The sequence below is a fragment of the Austrofundulus limnaeus genome, unplaced genomic scaffold (genome assembly GCF_001266775.1).
Source record: "Austrofundulus limnaeus strain Quisiro unplaced genomic scaffold, Austrofundulus_limnaeus-1.0 Scaffold22, whole genome shotgun sequence".
NCBI lineage: Eukaryota > Metazoa > Chordata > Actinopteri > Cyprinodontiformes > Rivulidae > Austrofundulus > Austrofundulus limnaeus.
The window spans coordinates 3,243,516-3,264,395 of NW_013952424.1; the positions used below are offsets into that span (position 1 = coordinate 3,243,516).

Consider the following 20,880-nt stretch of genomic DNA (forward strand, 5'->3'; position numbering starts at 1 on the left):
TATTAAAGTTAAATCACACAAACTGACATCCAAAATATAATCAGGTAAATTTAGAACAAAACATACATTTTGTTGAAATTACAATTTATCGACATCTTTGGGGGGAAAAAATACAAATTTCTAGTGTAAGGAGCAGAATTTTGACTTAATTTTAATAGAAAAGCTTTTATACCGAGAGCACGTTTCAGCTCGTGTTGACCTCTACATTAAAAAATACAACTTAATATTAAATCTGTAAGAATTCCAGCTCATGTCCAGCAGGTGGCAGCTGCTCCTCGTCTGAACGCTCCACAACAAAACACCACGACCAGACTACACAACAACAACAACATGTCACAGCGCTGACTTATTGATTTGTGATGACAGAACGGAGACAGCAGCATCGCAGGATGCTGGCAGTAGCAGACGAAAACGCTCTATAAATATCCTCCTGCAGCGACAGGCTTTTATTAACTTTAAAGAAAGCAAGCGGTGAACTTACCGATCTCGCCCCAGTGGAACGGGTTGATGCCGCCGGTCGTGCAGTTGTACACCAGGGCTGTTTTAGGTCTGCAAGGGACAGGAGATGAAATCATAAATGAGTCATTTCTATCACACTTTTATAGCAAATAAAATATATTGGTTTTTACGTCTACAGTTGAGTGGCTAAATGAAATCTGTAGTGGTTTGGTTGGAAGTTTTTTTTTGTGGTTTTCCTCCCATTTTTTATCAGTTTGGAACAAATGTTCAGTTTTGGTGAAAAAGACTTCCAACGTAATCAGGAAGTGGTGCAACTCCAGGGGTGTAACTGTTCCACCATCACTGTTAGACATCAGCTGGATCAGGTTAAGTTCACGTTTTCTCTCTCAATGAACGCTTATATAGAGTTAATGGGTTTAATTATTTTTTAAAACTGTGACCAATTAATTTAAATTTGGTCATAGTTGCAGATTCCTGGCTTAGATCCTGAAATCATGAACKGTTCCAGAGAAAGGTGTTGTCCTAACCAGGATAACCCATTGATTTTTGGTCTGAATCCTAAATTTAGATGTCATTTTAAAGAGGAAACATTAAACAATTTTTGGATATTAAGATGTACCAGTAGGAAAAAAAATCAAAATGTAAAGTTTTTCTGCTCAAAATCATGTTTTTTGTTGCTACTGCTCAAAACGTTCTTCATATTTCAGTTATTTCACTTAAACAACCTGTAGATAAGGTATTTATTAATTATATTTTGACAAAGTACAGTTGTTGCAAAGGTTTTAATCAAACATTACAGCTGGCTATTTATCCACAAACCACTGGGYGACTTATTTAATGGTTGGATGTGAGGGGTCACATATAGTAATTACTGTGTTCATTGTAAAGTTATTTCTGTTATTTTTGGGACCACTACAAGTGACTTAGTGAAGTTATAAGAAACAGAACATTGAAAAATAGCAGTAATATATGCAATAAATGTTGTTTCAACACTGAACTCACAAAGCTTTCTGCATGAACCCTAAATGATAGTTAAAATACCGTATTTATTCATGTATAATACTATCATTTTTTGAGCTTAAAAAGCATTAAAAATCTAATTATCAATAACCATTTTAGGGTTAAATTTCTAGTATTATACATGAATACAATAATGTATTAAATGCGTAAAGAACGAGGGTTTGGCTTTCAGTTTGAGAGAGGGCTGCACGTCCTCACCTGTGCACTGCCGTGTACCAGCCAGCAGCCAGCGTCAGGTTGATGACCACGTCCACGGGGATCAGATCAGCCACCGCATCGTTGCTGGCCCTCATGGTGCGCAGGATGCCCTTCCCCGCCTGATTACACAACAGCGCTTTCAGACTCCAGCACTTAACTACGTGGTTAGAATAGCCCTTCGACTCAAACGTGTTTACTCACAGCTATAAAGACTCCGCTCGGTCCGTTGAAGTTGTCGATCCAACCCTGAGGTGAGAGAGCAAGAGAAACCCCTCAGAGAGCGTTCAGCGCGTCAATGAGACACTTAGAGTGGGTTAGGGTGAGATTACTTCCTGTGGTGGTGGGAAACGGGGGGGAGGGATGGGTGGAAGCGATAGCCGACTTCAATTAGCCCCCATTAAAAATGAATGGAACTACTGGAAACAGACGGCTGGAGTTTTTAATGTGAGGCTCCAGTCTGATAACGTCCTGCGGGGGAGATGAGGTGAGCAGGAGCTGACCGGACCGACGGTCGGCTGAATGTTCATTCGTCTCCTCGCAGCTCCGACACAAGCAGCCGAGGCGACTGCGAGGTCATCTGAAGAGGCGCTGCCATGCTGAGCTTACAAACTGCAGGCTGAGCGGAGCCAGAGACTGCCGTCACAGTCCCAGAAAGAAAAAAAAAACTCCTTGTAAACAAATGCTTCCCTCAGTGGTTCTGGTGTTTTATTTATGAACCATCCGAGTCTTTGTGTTTACATTTATTTTACGAGAGAAACTCTGGGATTTTCTTGAATTTCCCACAATTTAACTATAAGAAATCGCAAAATTCAATAACAGATATCCTGTTTTTCAAGCTCAGAGGAACTAATCCAGATAAATTTGAACTACAGCTATTGTTTGCTTTCAGCTTCCTTATTTCCCCAGTTTGAGCTCTCTTAACACAAGATCTTTGTGGTTTGAACTTTTAGATGTTTGACCAAGTTGATTCTTGGCATTTAAAACTAAATGACAAAATGTTTGTGTTATGGCAGGATGCCTCACCTACTGCCAGACTAAAAGTTTTAACCAGATGCCGACAGTTGGGTCCTTTGTTATTAAAGAACGAGGTGAGGGGTACATTTACATGCATGGATGATCGGATGGATTTTGTTAATGTTCGTGTAATGTTGGGGAACAAAAAAAAAAAGGCCGAACTCAGAACCGTGGAAGTGCAGAGATCTGACAGTTTACGGGGTGAACTAGGGCTGCACAATCCAAAAATGACCGTCATCGTGATAACAGCCTGTGCAACCGGCAAATCGCAAAAAACTGCGAACTTCAATGTTGCATCGAATGTTTGCATTTATGCATTTTGTCAATTACACTGAAGCTTCAAGTGTTTGACCAATCGGATGGAGCTCTTTACGGTGGATGCCCTCCCCCAATGTAGCAAACAACTGAGCAAGCTAAGTGAGGAAAATATTAGCGACAAAGAACTCGTTAAAAAAAGGAGGTATTTTGGTTTCAAGAGAGTTCTACAAACAAGTAGGGGTGTAAGAAAATATCGATACACTGAAATATCGCGATATTTCATTTCCTGATACTGTATCGATATTCTAAAGCCCTGTATCGATTTTTAATTAAGGTTTAAAATGTCAACCTTCTTGCCAACCATTCATTTTTATGTTGTAGTTCAGCCTCTGACCACTAGTTGGCAGCAGTGAGCCAGCCGTTTGGCTCCTCTACCTCTTGAGCKCCAGAGAGTAAGGGTAGCATTAGTATTGTAAGTAAACATTAGCTTTTCTTTTTTTTTCATTTAGAGGTCTTTATTTAATCAAATTTTTGGACAAAAATAATCGCAATATAGCGTCTTGCTTACAGTATCGCAATATATCGGGATATATCGTATCGTGATCCCTCTGTTATGATATGTATCGTATCGCCAAATTCTTGCCAATACACAGCCCTACAAACAAGTACTCTGCAAGACATGCCGAAAACAAATCTCCATCATCACCTTCAATACAACCATAAAAACCTGTATCAAGAGTTCCAAAAAGCTAACGCTAGCAAAACAAAAGTTACGACAGCAAGAGCACTGCAGTCCAGCAGTCATCTGTATATCAGGGTTTTGCAAGTGGAGTTCTTTATGAGAAAACGTCAACAAAGGCTAATGGAGATATACAACTAGAAGTTAAGTAATTAATTGGTAGTATGTGGTGATGGTGGAGGGGTTGCATCAAGATAATTGAAATGCATCAATCATTTCATCCTCACAGGTCTCACAGTCAAGTCAAATTGTGATGTGATTTCTCCCACCACTAACCCACATTTTGGCAATCCAAAATCTCTCAAACAAAATCACCACTTTAAGTTTTAAAAACCAAAATAACTAAATCTTGAAAGTAAAAAGCCTAAATGTACAAATCAACTGGTAAAGATGTTAGGATGCCTGCAGCAGGTAGCCTGAAAGCAGCTTATTCATGAAAACAGTGCATTTTTTTCTCTAATCTCTTAGGCTGAGCTGCTCGGTGCTCCTACACCATCACTGATCCGTTCCTCTGTGTCCTTATTGCCCCCAGCAGCTGTTTGTCTTTAATGAGTGGAGGTGGTTGAAAAACACAGGTCTTCAGCACATAAAATGTACTTTTTATTAATTTTTTTAAATCTGGGAACAACAGTGCGGACCCCATCAGGGTTACTGCGATCAATATCTGCTTTCCACTTACTTTACAGTCGCAGGAGGAGTCGTGATGAGAAACCCTGACGGGATGACTCATGAGAACCAATTAAAATTTACCACCGATAGCAGAGTGAGCCAAAAGCATCACAGTAAATTTAGGAAAATCTTATCTTTTGTAATCACCCTCAACAGAGACCATAACGTGTTACAGCATCTAACCTCCAGAGGAACATCAATAATCAGAGGTTTTGCTGCATAAGAAGAAAAAAAGAAAACGGCTCCTGAAGACTCACGGGGAACGGTTCCTGCCAGCTGGCTCCCACGATGGAGGGTCTGATGATGCCAATGTTGAGCTTGTCCTGCTCCTGCTGCACCACGTACTCGGCCAGGGCTTTGGTGTAGGTGTAGGTGTTGGGCCGGTCGCCGATAAGCCGCGGCGTGATGTCCCGCACGATGCCGTCGTCCATCCACCTGGAGTCGGAGCGAGAGCTCGGTCAGAGGAATTAAATCACAAACTGATGATCGTACAACCTCCATCACTTTAAATATGTATATGAATTTTAATTTACAGTAGKTTTTCTCCAACTCACACAGATTTAAATTGATCTGAGTGCTGCAAGTTAAAAGATATTCCACTTATTAAAACACTAAATGAATGTACGGTAGRRGTGTAAGAAAATAATGATACACTGAAATATCGCAATGATTTATTTTCTGATGCTGTATCGATTTTTTTAAGGATGAATGGATGGATTTTGTAAGAAGTAATGTAAAGTACAAATAATGCAGAGTGTGCTCTTTATACTGAGCTACAATCCCAYGGATCTTAAATTTCTGARTAATTTGTGCAGCTGTAGTCACAGGAATGTCAAGCTGTTTGGAGATGGTCTTATAACCTTTACCTTTAACATGCTTGTCTATAATTTTCTTTCTAATCTCCTGAGAAACTCTTTCCTTCACTTCCTCTGGTCCATGTTGAGTGTAGTCCACACCATGTCACCAAACATCAATGAGTATCTGCAGCCCTATATACAGGCCCACTAACTGACTACAAGATTGTAGACACCTGTGATGATAATTAGTGGACACACCTTGATTTAACCTGACTGGTTCAGGGGTACCATCATTTCTGTCCAGGCCTGTTTTATGAGTTTTATTTATTTTTTATTCTGTTGAAGCATGGTTTAAAAAAAAAGTCTGACTTTTATTTGTTTTTATAGAATTGTTATGTATTATTACTTTTGTCAGATTCAAGTTATTTCTGTGACCATTGTGGATTTTGCTTTCATTAAACAAGGGGTACCAACAATTTTGTCCACATGTGTACTTTTATTACTTTTTTAAAGTCTTGATCAAGTCAAACACTAAGTAATAGTCAACAACASTAGGTATGAGAAAGACTGGTCCCATTAATTATTAACCAATGGGTTACATATTTTTTTTAACTTAAAACATAAGAATACTGTACAATTAAGTCATTTATGCAGGATCCAAGAGCTGCTGAATGGATCGCTTGTATCTGAGATTTTAAATGCAGGCTAATATAAAACTATATTAATTTTTTTAGCTTGCATCCGACTGATATCCTAATAATAAGTATGCAATCGTATGACTGCAACTTTAATTACAATATTTTTAAGTATATTATGATTGTTRTGATTGCCTTTGTCAGGACTGGTTTGCAGAGCAATTACATTAAAAGGCCGTCTTTATTTCAGCCATCAGGTTTTGACAAGATTTTTTTATATTTCCACGCTGCAAGGTGCCAAAAATACATCACTTCACTGAATTACAAGAGGCATTACTGCCAAAAACAAATAAAAAAAACCTTCCCTGAGCAGTTACAAGACCATCAAGAAACTAAAAAAAATCTCATTTTGGAAAAGTTTGACACAATTTGGATCCACTGACTAGTCAAGATGCATCACTTTGTGAAAGATGTTTTCTTCCCCACGTGACTATATTGCTAAAACGTCTCGGCAGAGACACAAACATTCTCCACGCACTCACTCCAAAGACTCGATGAGCTTCCTGGGCTCGACGGGCGGCGGGTAGATGACCTCGTCGATGTGCTTGCGGTTGCAGTTTGCATAGGCGGTGGAGATGTGAATGAAGGCCTCGAGGTGGTGCATCTGCTGGGCCAGGCTGAGGAGCTGCTGCGTGGCGATCACGTTCAGCTGCAGGGCGTGTCTGCAGGGGGCGAGAGGAGCGGGGCGATGTGGGTGGAGGAGGAAAAGGAGTTAGAATTAGGAAAAAAAAACTGTATTTGCCAAACAAAAGCGTGCGTTTGTTCGCTGACGACTCAGCGCTCTATCCTGATGAGGAGGTGCGGGGTAGCAGGAATTTGCAGAGGAGGGATTTTAGRCTCGAGCAGAACGACTCTACAGGATGATGAGACGTGAAAAGATGAGGGAGAGTGATGACGAGACAAAACGGGGGGAGAAAGAGCGGACATCTGCTCTTCTTTACAAATACGTTGATCTTAGTATTTTCTCCGATTMCTCATTTTTCAGCTCATCCGGTCAGGAGCTCTCCTGAGTCAGCTTTAGTTCTCCCTTTTTAACAAAAAGAAACTGGAAAAGGTTCTTAATTCTAAGAAAGTGAGGTAAATTTGTGACTTCAAACACCTCAGTGATAAAATTTCACTCACTAGATGATCAGTATTGAATGAAGTTTAAAGAAAATGCAGATAAATGGGAAGATGCATCCCTGATCAGCACCTCACATCCTCTCTTTACTACTGCAGGATCAACCTAAGCCACTATTTCCCAGAAGCACAGACTGCAGAGAAAGGAATAAAAGAAGGTCATGATTTCATGGTGTCTTTGAATCCTGTCTTAAAGTAAAACTACAAAAATGACCTGTAAAGCAAGGTAACCTCTTACCTGTAAAAATACAAAACAATGGGCCTCATGCAAGAACYGTTCGTACGCACAGATTTGTTCTTAAGTTGTGCGTACGAGTGATTTAGGAGAATTTGTGACATTCACCAATGTTTTCGTATTCTAAGTTTTTTTTCAGATACGAACAAAATTCACGAGTGGTCCAGACCTGTCGTATATTTTACGAGCAGTCAGTCTGCTGTTATCAGGGATCGGGTTGGGGGGCAGCAGCAGAGAGACCCAGACTTCCCTCTCCCCAGCGACACTTTCCAGCTCGTCCTGGGGGACTCCGAGACGTTCCCAGRCCAGAGGGGATACATAATCCCTCCAGTGAGTCCTGGATTTTCTCCAAAGTGCCAGACATATTTTGAAATCATTTTAAAATGCTTATTTCAGAACCGCAACTGAGACCACTAGAGACTATGCGCGCGGGGTGGGGGGTGGTACGGTGCGCAGCGCTGTGTCTTCTGAATAAATGAAAATGATTTAACACAGTTGTTTAAACTTTTAGCAGCTCTTTTATTCCACAGCTGACCTGCTAAAAATGACAGATTTTCTTTTCTGGATCTCTGACAGACGGACTTCAATCTCTGAACTCGTAAAGTTTTTATTTTTAGTTTTCGCTTTGGTTTTCATGAATGGACACTTCCTGGTATCTGAGGCAGGAAACATAGCCTTATATGGTGTTTTTGGGGTGGTAATTATGCTAATCTCCTCTCGCGTGCACGAGCAGCTGGATAGAACAGGTGTAATTTACGCAGCTCATTTACACACTTTTCCTGAAGATAGAAGAGTTTGTTGAATCTGACGTGACATGTTCGTACGAACCCTTTGTACGAACAAAAGTAAGAGAAATTTAGGATAAGAATACAAACATGTTCTTGCATGAGGCCCAATGTTCGTAGATAGAAACAAGTCAATCTTTGGAATGGTCTCAGTGTATAAAAAAGAATATCCAAACATCATCTAAGTCTCAGACTTTTAGTCGACAACATCAATTTAAATCATCCTGAAGTAACTTCAAATGATTAATAGCACTGTACTGATGATAAACTCAAACACACAATAAAGCACCCACACAACATCTCTGACTGTATTCAGCTGAAGGCGACAGTCAGAACCAGCGCGGGTCAGTGGATCCTGACATCAACGCACAGCTGAGGCTGTAAGAGAAGAGGAGGCAGCTTCAGGTTGTAGGTGACTGAAAGAGTTGGGAGGCGACAGGAGGATGAGGACGGTGCCTCTGAGAGGAAGAGGTCTGAGTGTGGGCGTGACCGTGACATCCTCCCCGTCAATTTCCACCATCTAACCCAGAACGTTACACAAACCTAGTCATGAAAACAGACTGTGTGTGTGTGTGTGTGTGTGTGTGTGTGTGTGTGTGTGTGTAGGTGAGTCATCACCCATCTGTCTTTTTGCTGCTGTGATTCATTTATAACTCGAGAGCAGGGCAGCTCTGACCTGAAGATATAACATGGCTTTTATTGCCATCACTCTTTTAAATATTGTGGTTTAGTACTGGAACAAGTTTTGTAAGACCACTTTAAGAAAGTAGGGGTTTCTGCAGTACATAGGGGGGAGTTTCTTGGCTGTGTGATTGGTGGAGCTCTTCGATGTGCRTGGAGTTTGTCCAAATCGGGATTGGCAGAGTTTAAAATGGGCGGAGCTTCTTGGGAGTGGGCGGAGATGAACAAAATCGATATTTGTCGTATTGACTTGTTTTATGGGGCCAGTTTAAAGATAAGGGCAAGGTATTGTATAGTTTAACTCTTTATATGTTAAAACACAACAATGTCTCAAATAAAAATGATAATGAACAAGAAAATTTGATTTATTGACTTCAAATTTGGTGTGACTACCTGTCTTGAGTTTTGACTAATATTCAAATAAAAATTAACTCCCAGGTGGGTTAGAGCTGTTTTGACTGAGCCAAATTGTTACAAGTCCCTCCACATGTATGGTGTTCAAATTACATGCAATTAGTACCTTACAACATTGATTTTTGGACAAATTAATATTTGTATTTAAAAAAATACCCTCCCACTTGGTGACTGTAGACCCCCTTCCCATTAACAGTTTTTTTCTATCAGATCTACATTGAACCAACATCTAAAGTCCATCAGATTCTGGTGCCCAAACGTTTTAACTGTTTAAGTGGTTTTTCAGTTGTAAATTATGTTGAGCTAAAATTTGATGTGGTAGTAGCTGAGATTTATCGAGTCTTTCCCGAGCACCCACACATATTGGAAGATTTTGTAAAATTGCACAGCATTATTTGAGGTTGAACCAAAGCTGTTATAATCCAATCCCTCCTCATCATAAAAGATATGCTACGCCCTTTTATTTCTTTTTGAGTGTTGCTGCTGCCACAAATCTCAACTGTTAACAAAAACTGAGATTTTTCTAAACAGAAGCAAGCCACATCAACTGTCAAAACGTTTCAGATTTTTTCCATAAAAAGGTGATTTCTGAGAATAAAGACCTGTAGAGCAAAAATAACACCGAAGTGATGTTCAGACTTTCCGAGTTGTTTAATTTACGCCGCTGCACTGCTTACAAAGCTGCTGTACAAGATTACTGACATGCTGATGGAGGAGATGACCAGAAGAGAGCAAAAGGAGAAGATGGGAGGTAAAGAAACTGAGACAGACAGAGAAGCCAGCCGAGGAGACTCAAAAATCAATATGGATCTCAGTGAAAAGAACTGCGGCAGCTTTACTCTAACAAACACGTCATTTCRATTGTTCCTCTGTGGAGCTAAAACTAAAGCCCACCTCACAAATAATCATCCTCATTTTCACACACTTTACAAACAAAACGCCCGTCTTTAATCTGCAAATCAAAGATAAGTAACTTTGATTAAACTTATCTAATATAAACAATCAAACAGCTTTCTGTTGTTTACGGTTATAAATTTTAAACCTTTAGTCACTTAATGGTTCTGTTAAAAACAGGTTCTGAGCTGGGTGGTGCAGCATACTTCCTCTAAATGAAAACCAACAACGTGCTTGAGTTCAGGTTTATATTCATTGTTAAAAAGCAACAATGTCAAACAGCTTGTTCTCAGTGTTACAACCAGATCTTGATTTGTTAGTGATGTTTGAAGCAACAAAGTTATAAATAAAAAAAGGAGTCATCCTCTTTTGAAATCATTTACGTCAGCGTATGCAAATATAGCTTGAGCACAAAAGAAAGAGGCAGTGATAAAATATGGTTTCTAAAAYGACAAATCACTGTAGTGGCAGGAATTTTCATTTGATTTATTATTTTAAAATGATTGGATGGCATTTGTTTTTCACTTTACAGTGACTTTAATTTCACAGTGAAATCTGACAGCAGAGAAATGTTTAATTGAGAAGAATCATTTTTGCAAAGAACAACTGAGCATCAACCTTGAAAAGTTTAAAGAAGAACTTAAATAAAGATTAAAGCATCCAAAACAACTGATCTCACAATCCAGTCGGTTCATTTATTGTTTGAGGAGTTGTCACACTGTTCTGCACCATTTCCTGTTTTTGATAAAAAATTAATCAAACAATTCAGCCTGCTCAATAGGGAGCACTTCCTCCTGTGTACAACCTCCTAACAGGAAGTTCCTGAACAAACATCTCTAAAGTTAATTGGCTACAAAAGCTGTGAGTGTACCAAACACAAAGCAGACGGTGTGTGTGTGTGTACGATTCTTACTTGAGCGGCTCGTCGAAGCGGATGGTGGCGGCGCAGTGGAAGACGATGTTGATGCAGGCGGTGAGCTTCTCAACGTCCTCCGAGCTGATGGAGAGGCCGGGCTGCGTCAGCTCGCTGCTGATCGGGACGATCTTCTGATGGAAATCAGGGTTCTCCTCCCTCACTCGGTCGAAAAGCTGCCAGACAAAACACAGACAGAAGGTCACGTATGAAAGAGTGGGCAAGTTTCACACTGAAAGTTGGCGTGCGGACAAAAAGATTTAGATTTATCAGACCCAGTCTATGATGTTTATGTGTACCTTTCCTTTAAACGTCATGACACATACAGCAGTATGTGTCACATAATATGTAATATAGTATATATATCTAGAACACTCCTGTCCAAATAACCTTTGTAMAAGTGAAATAAATGTACTTGTGTCAGAGGTGGAGACAAGTGGTAAAGTCTTATTTGGTCCTGCRAGGTTAGTTATAGGAAAAATGATGGCAGAAGATGGTAAATACTGTTAACGCAGCAGGATCTGAACTCCACTCCTTGCCTAAAACTGAAATAAAGTGGTCAAAGTGTACGTAAAGAAGTCGCTGCACATTGATGGAAGGTTTCAGCCACKATGYGATGAAATTTGATWTATCTGGGCATCATACRGCTGAGTACGTCCCGTACAGCTGGCATGGCACGACTAAGGAAGGGTTATGAAACACTCGATCTGTCAGTCAGCGCCCTCTGAAAGGCTCTGGTTGCAAAAAAACCCCAACGTGATGAGAACTATTGATGCATGRCTGCTCCTAGTTTAACTTCTAACGAGGTTATCCAGTATGGGCATAATAAGGCAACTGAGGCGTAAATGCACACCAACCCACGCCATGACATCACTGACATTGCTCAGGTCCTACTCAAACATAAACTTAGATTAACTAAATTCACATTTTTTTGGGAGATAAAATGGGAAAAAAATTAAAGTTGTTTAGTTGTACAAAAACTAATACCTCGTCTGATGACATTTATTACTTCTCAAAACTTTTGAATGAACGTAATTTTGACTAATTTCATTTTACAACCTTGGACACACTGCGTTGGCAACGTCAGTCAGCAGCTGCCATTGTTCCACAGTTACAACTTCATGCAACTATTTACAGGATTGTCTACACCTTCTTGTCCTGAGAAATCATCCTACACGACTCGTTCTGAATTAATATGATGAGCTGATGCCATTTTCTTCTCAGTGAGAATAATTGTATTTTATGGTGCGTTTACATGTGATAAAATTAAAGGAAACATTACATTTTACTTTGGATTAAAGGTTGTTTTGAAACTTTTTGAGTCGTGTATGATGTTAAAAGTGGTTCCATGCATCGTACGGCTTTAAACCAGAAATGCCTAAATTTATGAAAAAATGTTTTCAGATGCCTGATGTCATATTTCTGTGTATTTAGGGGAGTTTCCATACTTTGTAAMGTGATACCGTTGACTGATAATGTTTGTATAATGGTAAACACACTCACACAACAGGTCAAGTGTTTGCATACGTCCAGGCACACCTTCACGCAACGTTTGTTTTTGTGGAACACGGCGTACGCAACCATTTTGCTGTCGTATTTAAGGCTGCAGACATTTGAATTTGAATCAAATCAAAGGGATTCTAACATTTCAGGACAAGAAAGAAAGGGTTAACTTACTTCTTATGGATCAGAACGGACAAAAGCTGCAGGACAGAACAACTATTAGAGCAGGCTCTAACAAACACTAAATTTCCAGGAATGCAAATGATTTCCAGTTGAAAAACATGTAAATTGCCAGAGGCAAAGTAAATACAGGTTTGGGTATATACTTCTTTTCACACATGAAGTGATTTTACAAGGATGCTGATTACCTGAAGGGGTAAGTTAATGTTGTATTCTAATCAAATTCCACCTTTTTTTTTGGTTTAAAATCAGTGCAAAATCATATTTTATGTCTTAAGTGGCAAGGACTAGTGAAGTCTAATATCCTGCATATGCATCAACATTGACAAAGAACTGTGAACCCAATACAAAGCCCTGCTTGTGTGAGATTATTCCACCCGTTTCCTCAGCTGTTTGCCAACCAAGGGCCACAGATGACATTCCAACATGGAGCAGGGATTATGTGAACTCGTCAACGCTCACCAGCTCTAGTCGCACGCGGCTGACAACCCGGCACTGCAGCCCCCTCGAGACGGCCCATAAAGCCCCTGATGTTCTCCAAAGGCCAACCCCCCAGATGTCACATTTCATCATGCATGCCTCTGCGCAGCTCCTGGTAGTGCTGCTTTACTGCTAACGCCACAGTAAGGGAGAAGAGAAAAATGTGGTTGGGGGGRTGGAGCAGTGCCACCAGAGTGCGTCAGCTGTCCTGGTACACAGATGCTGAATTAAAAAGCGATTTATATTCACTTTCTTTATCCTCTTCAACTTTCTGCTTTGTAATGCCTCTTCTCCAAACACTGAAAGCTGCCCCATTTTTTTTGGCACGAGCTCCGACCCACAGCACGTAAAGTCATAAGCCAGAACCACGTCTAACCCTAGGAGGAAAGGGATGGAGGGAGTAATTCCTGCATGAGTCTGTGGCATTGTTCTCATTAGGTAATGTCAAAGAAATAATAGTGCTTAATCTGTCAGGCTGGAGTAAGCAGCTGGCAACAACAGTGCAACAGCCTGCAGAAAAGTGAGAAGAGCTACTTCTGAAAATATGTGACCCATCATGTCGAAATGAGGATTAAGTCAAATTTGGTCAAAATAACCTAATTACATTTTCAGATTCTTGCCTTTAAAAAGCTGCATTTTGATTCATGGATCATTCTGTTATAATTAAATCCATATATATATATGACAATTTGTTTTGTTGGTTACAATAATACATAAATATTTGGTCTGAATCCTAATTTTACGTCTTTTTAATGAGGAATATTTCATGTACTTATAAAGAGGAAACAGTTTGTATTTGAATATTGAGATTTCCCAGCTAAAAAGAAAACTTTGCTAGCTCACAGGGAAAATCTCAAAATTTTAAGATGTTTTTCCTCAAAATCAGTCTTTTTTGTTGCTACTGCTCAAAAAAGTGCTTCAAAATTTTGTTTTATGACTATATTTCAGGCAGTTTATTCAAATGATACATTGATAAGGCTTTTATTCATTAAATTTAGACAAAATGCAAATTTTGTTAATATTTTAGTCAAAACACTATATTTGCCTATTTCTCCATATACCACTTTTGGACTTAATCCTCGTTTCGATGTGTTGGGTCACATATTGCTCAGCTGCATCGCTCCATCTTTGCTCTGTGATTCACAGAAGGGTTGAAGTCATGGGGAACTCCTGCTTTGGTTTGTGGCAAGGCAATAATAAACAAAGCTAGAAATGATCGCCGACCTTGCCACGTTACCCGCATGTTTTTATAGAGTGTGATGAGGAAGTCACAGGATAGAAGTTTGCACTAAAAACAGGACAACTCTTTTCACACCCTGACAAAGAAACAAACCATTTCCTCTTACTAAATAATGGCAGTTTTAAAGAAGAACGGGATCTTTGCTAAAAACTAACTGCATAAAAATCATTGAATTTAAAACATTAGAATCTAAAAACAGCTAAAAACAGTTATAAAGAGAGAAAACTACAAATTTGCACAATAAAATGTAACATTTAATAGTCTTTTATTGTGCAAAAGATCTGAGGAAACGTGTTACAGTTTGGTGCTGGATGTGTGTTGAGAAAGACTTGGGTGTGGTGAACTTTCAGGAAGCCTGAAAGGCCGTGCATTTCACCAGCATTTATTTCAAGAGATAGAAAGTCATCTTGCTTGTGCTTTTACAGTGATTCAAAGGGGAGACAAAAAGTGTAGAGGACACGCCAGACACGCATAAAGACACACAATGACCTGTTTGATAAATGATAGCCTTTGTGCGCCACATGAACCAGGTCAACAGGAGCTGGAATAAAGCTGAGGGCTGCCACAGAGAAATGTGAGAAAAATCTATTGAAACGTTAAAAAAACCAAAATATGACATGTTTTAACAAAAAGTGAAACGATTTTTTTTTAAATTTTTTTGCTGTATTGATGCAAATACACTGGTGTGGTAAAAATAGTGAAGATTATCAGCAAAATGATAGTTATGGTAGTAAAAACGAAGTGGTCGTGACATGCATATCCTTATATCTTTATAAACACAACTTTACCCATTTTGCCACAACTGGCATATTTTCTTTTGAACGTGGCTCAGCCAAAGTGAAGCAGGAAGTGACATCAAAGAACTCCCTGGTCTTTATTAAAAAACATCTGAACTCTGACTCTTCATATCTCTGATAGACTCAAAATAATGTAAAGAAATGTGATTCTTCTACACAGTGTACTGCTAGTAGTGTACGTTCTGTTCAAATGCAGACTTTCCCCTTTGACATCACTTCCTGTTACTTCACATGCAAATAACACGTCAGCGGTGTGAATTTTTTTTTACAAAAGATTCTTATCTTAACAAAAATCATATATAATATAATATTTCATATTATATATGATGCTGTAACTAGGGCTGCCAAAAACAATTATTTTTATAATCGATCAATCACAGATTATTTTTTCGATTAGTCCACTAATCGGATTGTAAGGTGAATCAAGCTTTTCCCACATCTCTCATACACAAGGTTATGAGGAAACTTTTACCAAGGTATTTCTCATTACTTGTTAATATCTTGACTGAGCGAAGTGAAAAGTGACACAATAAGTGAACGTTCAGACGAGTTCAAGTTGATTCATAAAAGACTATGCAATCATTTATTTACACAAATTGAACAGATCATAAGTTACACTTGATTGTGTTTATTCCTATAACAAGCGTCTGAGTTAAATGAGATAAAACCCGCGTCCGAATTTCAATTCACATCAACTCAGATTACTTATGTAGAACAGTAAAAACGTCAGTTCTGATGTTAACAACCAAACAATTTTACTGGCACTTTTAGCTTAAGTTTTGGCAAATTAAGAACAAGGAAAGGAGGGAAGTAAGATTAGTATGTTACTGCGACTTAGAGATTCTGCCTTGGGTTGAGACCACCGGCAGGCGTGCCGGGTCCCTGGCTGTCAAGTCTTTCCTAATTAGCTCATGGGACCAGACTTTAAGCCAAACTGAGGTTTCTCCGGAGAGAATCCCAGCTGTCTTCCAAGGTTGGAATCAGGAAGAAGAGTATGTTGCTCAAAGCCGCCTGGGTTAGTAAAAGAAACGGACGAACTCTGGTTCCGCCCTCAGGCTTAGAGATGAGTCAGAGAAAGAAAGATAAAACATTTGCCAGCCGGCGCCAGCCCAAGGTTAAAATTCTGTGGTTGTTCAACAGCATGATATGATAACCTCTTTTCAGCTTTCTTCTGATAGACACTAAGAGAAATCACGGCAAAACATTTATGATGATTAATTAACATTTCAGTTTTATAATCAGTTCTGAACCTTCTGTTAGTCCAGATAAATGAAAGATTTTCTCAGGAAAAATCGACAATTATRTTACTGTGTTCGCAGTAAAATAAAAACAGTGATTTACATAAAAACACAATGAAAACTTTGTAATCAGATTCTCTGTGATTTTTTATACCATTATAAATCTTTAAGGCACGATAAAAGAAAAGAAGTTGTTCCACTTTTCCTGTGACAGTCATTATCAASATTTAACAAATGCATAAACATTCTTAGTTAAACAATAAATAAATCACAAACAGAAGATTGTTCTGTCCATTATCTGATTAAGAAAAATGAGGGGTTCTCTTCCACGGTTAGAATAACCTGTCATGGCCTAAATAGAGTTCAGTTTGTGACAGAGTTCCTGTCCTCTCATCAGGCCTGTCCGAGGCCTGCTTCGAGGCAGTAAATCTTTTCTTCACTCGAGGTGACCCCTAAAGGATCATACGTTAATTGAATATAAACATCCAGCTTATCGCGCCAGAATGCAGCTGCTATTATATAACCATGGTTAGATTTTAGCTATATGCTAACTAAAAATAATTGCTGTGGAAGGAAAGTTCTGCCTTGCAGATATTGCACAGGTTTCTCTTTCATTTTCTTAAAATGATCCCACACTTTTGAGCTCCATTGCTGGGTAGCCATGATACCAGAGCCTGCCTGTATAATGTCTTGTGACGTCCACGGCCTACTCCAGTTATCACTATTGTGCATGTGTGTCAAGGACAGAAAGGCAGATGTGGCAGTGGAAGGTGTCAAAGCAGTTTGRAGAGAAAAACAAAGTAAAAAAACAAAACAAAAAAGAAAACGATTAATCGATTATTAAATTAGTCATCGATTATTTTAATAATCGATTAGTCGTCGACTAATCGTGGCAGCCCTAGCTGTAACAAAGTCATGTATTCACAAAAAACACAAGTTCAAATGCCTAACATAATAATTCTGTCAAACTTGTCAGATTCTAGTGAAAAAACAAAACAAAACCCTGCTTATTAAAATAACAAGATTAATTTGTATAGATTCTTCAGACGGTTACATAATTCTTCTACTGAACATTAAACCCACAATCGTATGGAAAAAGAAAATAAAATCTACAATTCTATTACAACTCAGAGGGAAATATTAGCACAAGTTAGGTCTACTGTGCGCAAAAACATTTTCAAAACAATTAAATTACATAAAAGACCCAGAACGTATAAAGTGCCTTGGGGTCAGAGGGGTGAACATGGCTAAACGATGTGGGTTTCAAAAAGCCTTTTGTTCTGAGCAGAGATGGACATTGTGGGTTTGGCTGTGGAGTCGGTTTGTAAAAAGGCTCTTTGGATGATAAGTGGTCTTGTGCCAGCCTTCCACCGCTCGCATTTAACTCTGCACCCTTCTCCCACCCACTGGTGTCAGCCAGCAAGCTGCCTTGCACCGGCATACAATAGTTCAGTTTGCAACACAAAGGAGGAAAAAAAACCCCACAGTAATTCTTTCAATGAAAGCACTTTTTTTCTGTAAGTCTTGCATTTGTCAAGTAATCAAACTTAGCTGGGAAGTGAGTTTTCTTGAGGTGGCACCAGATCACAATCTGTGCCTTTTTCAGCAAAGGACAGTGACATTTTTAAAGACCTTAAGGGCAATAAATCGTCCATCAGAAGTGCTTGAAGCAGCCTCTGTGTAGACTTTCACTGTAATCCAACACTAATGGCACTTTCCTTTAAACCAGCAACCCGAGATGTCATTTAAACAGCCTTCCTTCTCACTAACTGCCCTTTAGCTAGACTMTTCTCACAGCCCCCTAAACACTAAAGGAAAGAGATGGAGAGAGAGAAATAAAACCGAGTACAACAAAATTTATGAACTTTTAAGATTTAGCATTGTCCAGAAAGGTCAAAATTGACTCATGCGGAATCAGAAGGAGAAGCTGAGCAGACTGAGGTCATACCATAGTTTTATTTTTAAAGTTTAACCATCCCTAAATGCGTAAAAAACACTAAATCTCCACTTCCTTTTAACCCATTCTGAGTCAGTCTCCCCCTTTTTCCAACATTGTAGTCAGAAATTTTGCCTCCATCTGCACCTTCCACTGCTGACACCAACTGGAGATGCACGGGCCAGAAAATTAACAGTGGCAAGGAAAAATAAAAGTGTGTCAGAAGGAAGCAATTACCAGTGGTTCCCTAAGTGCTGACCTCTATTTCCTGGCATGCACTGTCTAAATTAGTCAAATAATAGGACGTGAGCAGGATAAATGACAAAAGAAGGGGACAAGGAAGTATATTTTCCAAAAAGATGTGGTAATATGTAGAGCGGTTGCAGCGATGCAGACAGAGAACCAGGAGCTCTGCTCACAGGGCTGGACGATGGAGATAAATCACCATCTCTTACSCACCTGTCAGGTTCTTACTAATGCTAAGGAGAAGGCAGCAACGTTATTACTCTCATGGGACGTTGTGAGGAAAGAGACATGACCAACCCTCGGGGCTGTCAGTAAATTAAAGAGAGACAGGGCTCATCTCAATCCCTCCTAATCACATATTTAACCACTTCCGGTTCATGGTAAACAGATTTAAGCATCTTGTGCAATTTTAGAGACGATTCCAAGCAAATACTTCTTCATCCTTTAAAGCTAAAATTGTCTCACTTATAAATAAGAATGCTCCTCAACACTTAAACCTGGGCGACAATTCCCACCGTGTTTGTTCAACTTTGAATCAGAGCGTCTTAAAAGCTTAGCAAGACTGATCGTGGATTACAGGGAAGAGCATATCAAAGCAAATTAATGAAAATGGAATGTTTTCCCCATGTCTGGTTCCGGGCTAATACTCAATTAAAGCAATCAACATATTTAAAAGAATAAGGAATACAGTGACTGCCGGTGTAGACGAATTAAGGCAGATAGAGTAGAAACCCTCAGTCACATCTGGCTTTCTCACACAAATATATGTGGACCAGATCTAGACGGAAAGGCCACACTTGATCAGCCATGAATGACTGTAACAAACCCCAGCAGAACAGTCTTCATTGCCCTAATATGTTCACCGGCATGATTCAATCTGCTAATCAGTTTCACAAACCAAAGTTAATTTACAGCCTAATTATATTCACAATCATCGGTCCCCGTTCAGTCCCAGTTCCCAGGGGACGAGCGGTTGATTGCTCGGTGTGCCAACCTACTGCAGATGACTAAACGAATGCCCCGAATTGTATCATACTGAGAGCGACAACCTATCCCTTCAGAGCCTCGATCTTTGAGCAAGACTCAGCCCTGCAACTGCCAGTCAACTGGATCACTCTCCTCCCTAAGGTTACAGCTTTAACACTCCAACTAGCTTTAGACGCACTCTGTAGCGTACATTAACTGTGGGATTTAGCTTGCGTGCAATAAATCAGGAATGAACGACAAGAGGCAAGTTGGGACTCCAGGAGCGAGAGGTCGATGCCTCAGGTTTGACGACAACTGACATTAACTCATCCGGCAGGAATGTCGGCAGCTCCACAAGTGGAGACATAAACTAGCCCACTGGGGCCAGTAGGAATCAAAACATCTTAAATATTTACACCGCTGGAAAGATCGCATGGCTGTGGATGCAAAACTGGAAGGAAATCAATAAAACGATGCAGGCATTTTGGATCAGCGTGTGGCAAAAAGCCTGGAAACCAGGGAGTCGAAAGGCAGCACATCAACATCGAGTGCTAAAAAGTAGGGCAACTCCACAAACTCATACTCCATGTTTTACTGAAGAGTAGTGTGCACATTTGAATGTGGTTTTCTTTTTGACAAATACACGTGTAGTTTGTTAATAGTTTTTAAGTCTGAAAAAACTAATTTACGCGTCTAGAAAGATAGATCCATTTCTGCAAGTGTGGCAAGACAACTGTTTGTTCTAACTGATGGTACAAAAAATACAAATATGGAAGTAGGGTGTCCTAATATTACAATCAAAACCAAATGAAGAAATTTCACATAAAAAAAAATCAATATAGTTTAAAGCAGGGGTCTGCAACCAAAAGAGCCATTTGTGCTCCTTGTCTCACTAATAAAGTGTCCAGAGCCGCAAAACAGGTTACAACTTTGATTATCAACTGCTGGTCCATGGGCTTTCGAGGCCTTTTCGGGAACCTTTACGGTCAGTGGAGGTGATATTATAAAACTAAAAAAATATTATTATTATTTATTATTATACACACCAGGACAAATAAAAAAACATCCATGAAACAAGAAAAATACCGTGTATTGTTTATACCAAATTTCATAAAAACTAGTACAAAAACTAGTACAACTGAATTATTCAGGCATTATTTTTTTCTAATTCTTATTTTTATGTAGTCTTTAAATTATTTAAAAGGTAATTATGATGGATTTGAGAGAAAGAAGTTGGATTATTTAAGTAAACAACAGGCTAGCATGTTTCACTTTATGTATTAGTATTGTATTGATCACATATTTGCATACAAATTGATTTCTGTTGAGTATAAAAAAATATTGTTATATTTGGTCACATTTTCAAAGAGCCACTGCAGAGGGACCAATGAGCCACATGTGGCC

General features: G+C 39.3%; 1 protein-coding gene across 1 annotated transcript in view; it reads right to left on the reverse strand.

Moving 5' to 3' along the window:
* si:dkey-97m3.1 (fatty acyl-CoA reductase 1) overlaps positions 1-20,880 on the reverse strand; it is a 60,553-nt gene that overhangs the window by 13,707 nt on the left and 25,966 nt on the right. Inside the window, exons 3-8 of the mRNA XM_014004283.1 lie at positions 10,891-11,066; positions 6,332-6,511; positions 4,615-4,792; positions 1,879-1,923; positions 1,678-1,796; positions 482-549 (exon numbers count right to left, since the gene is read on the reverse strand). Of these exons, the coding sequence (XP_013859737.1) occupies positions 482-549; positions 1,678-1,796; positions 1,879-1,923; positions 4,615-4,792; positions 6,332-6,511; positions 10,891-11,066 (766 nt within the window). The remainder of the gene's footprint in view (positions 1-481; positions 550-1,677; positions 1,797-1,878; positions 1,924-4,614; positions 4,793-6,331; positions 6,512-10,890; positions 11,067-20,880) is intronic.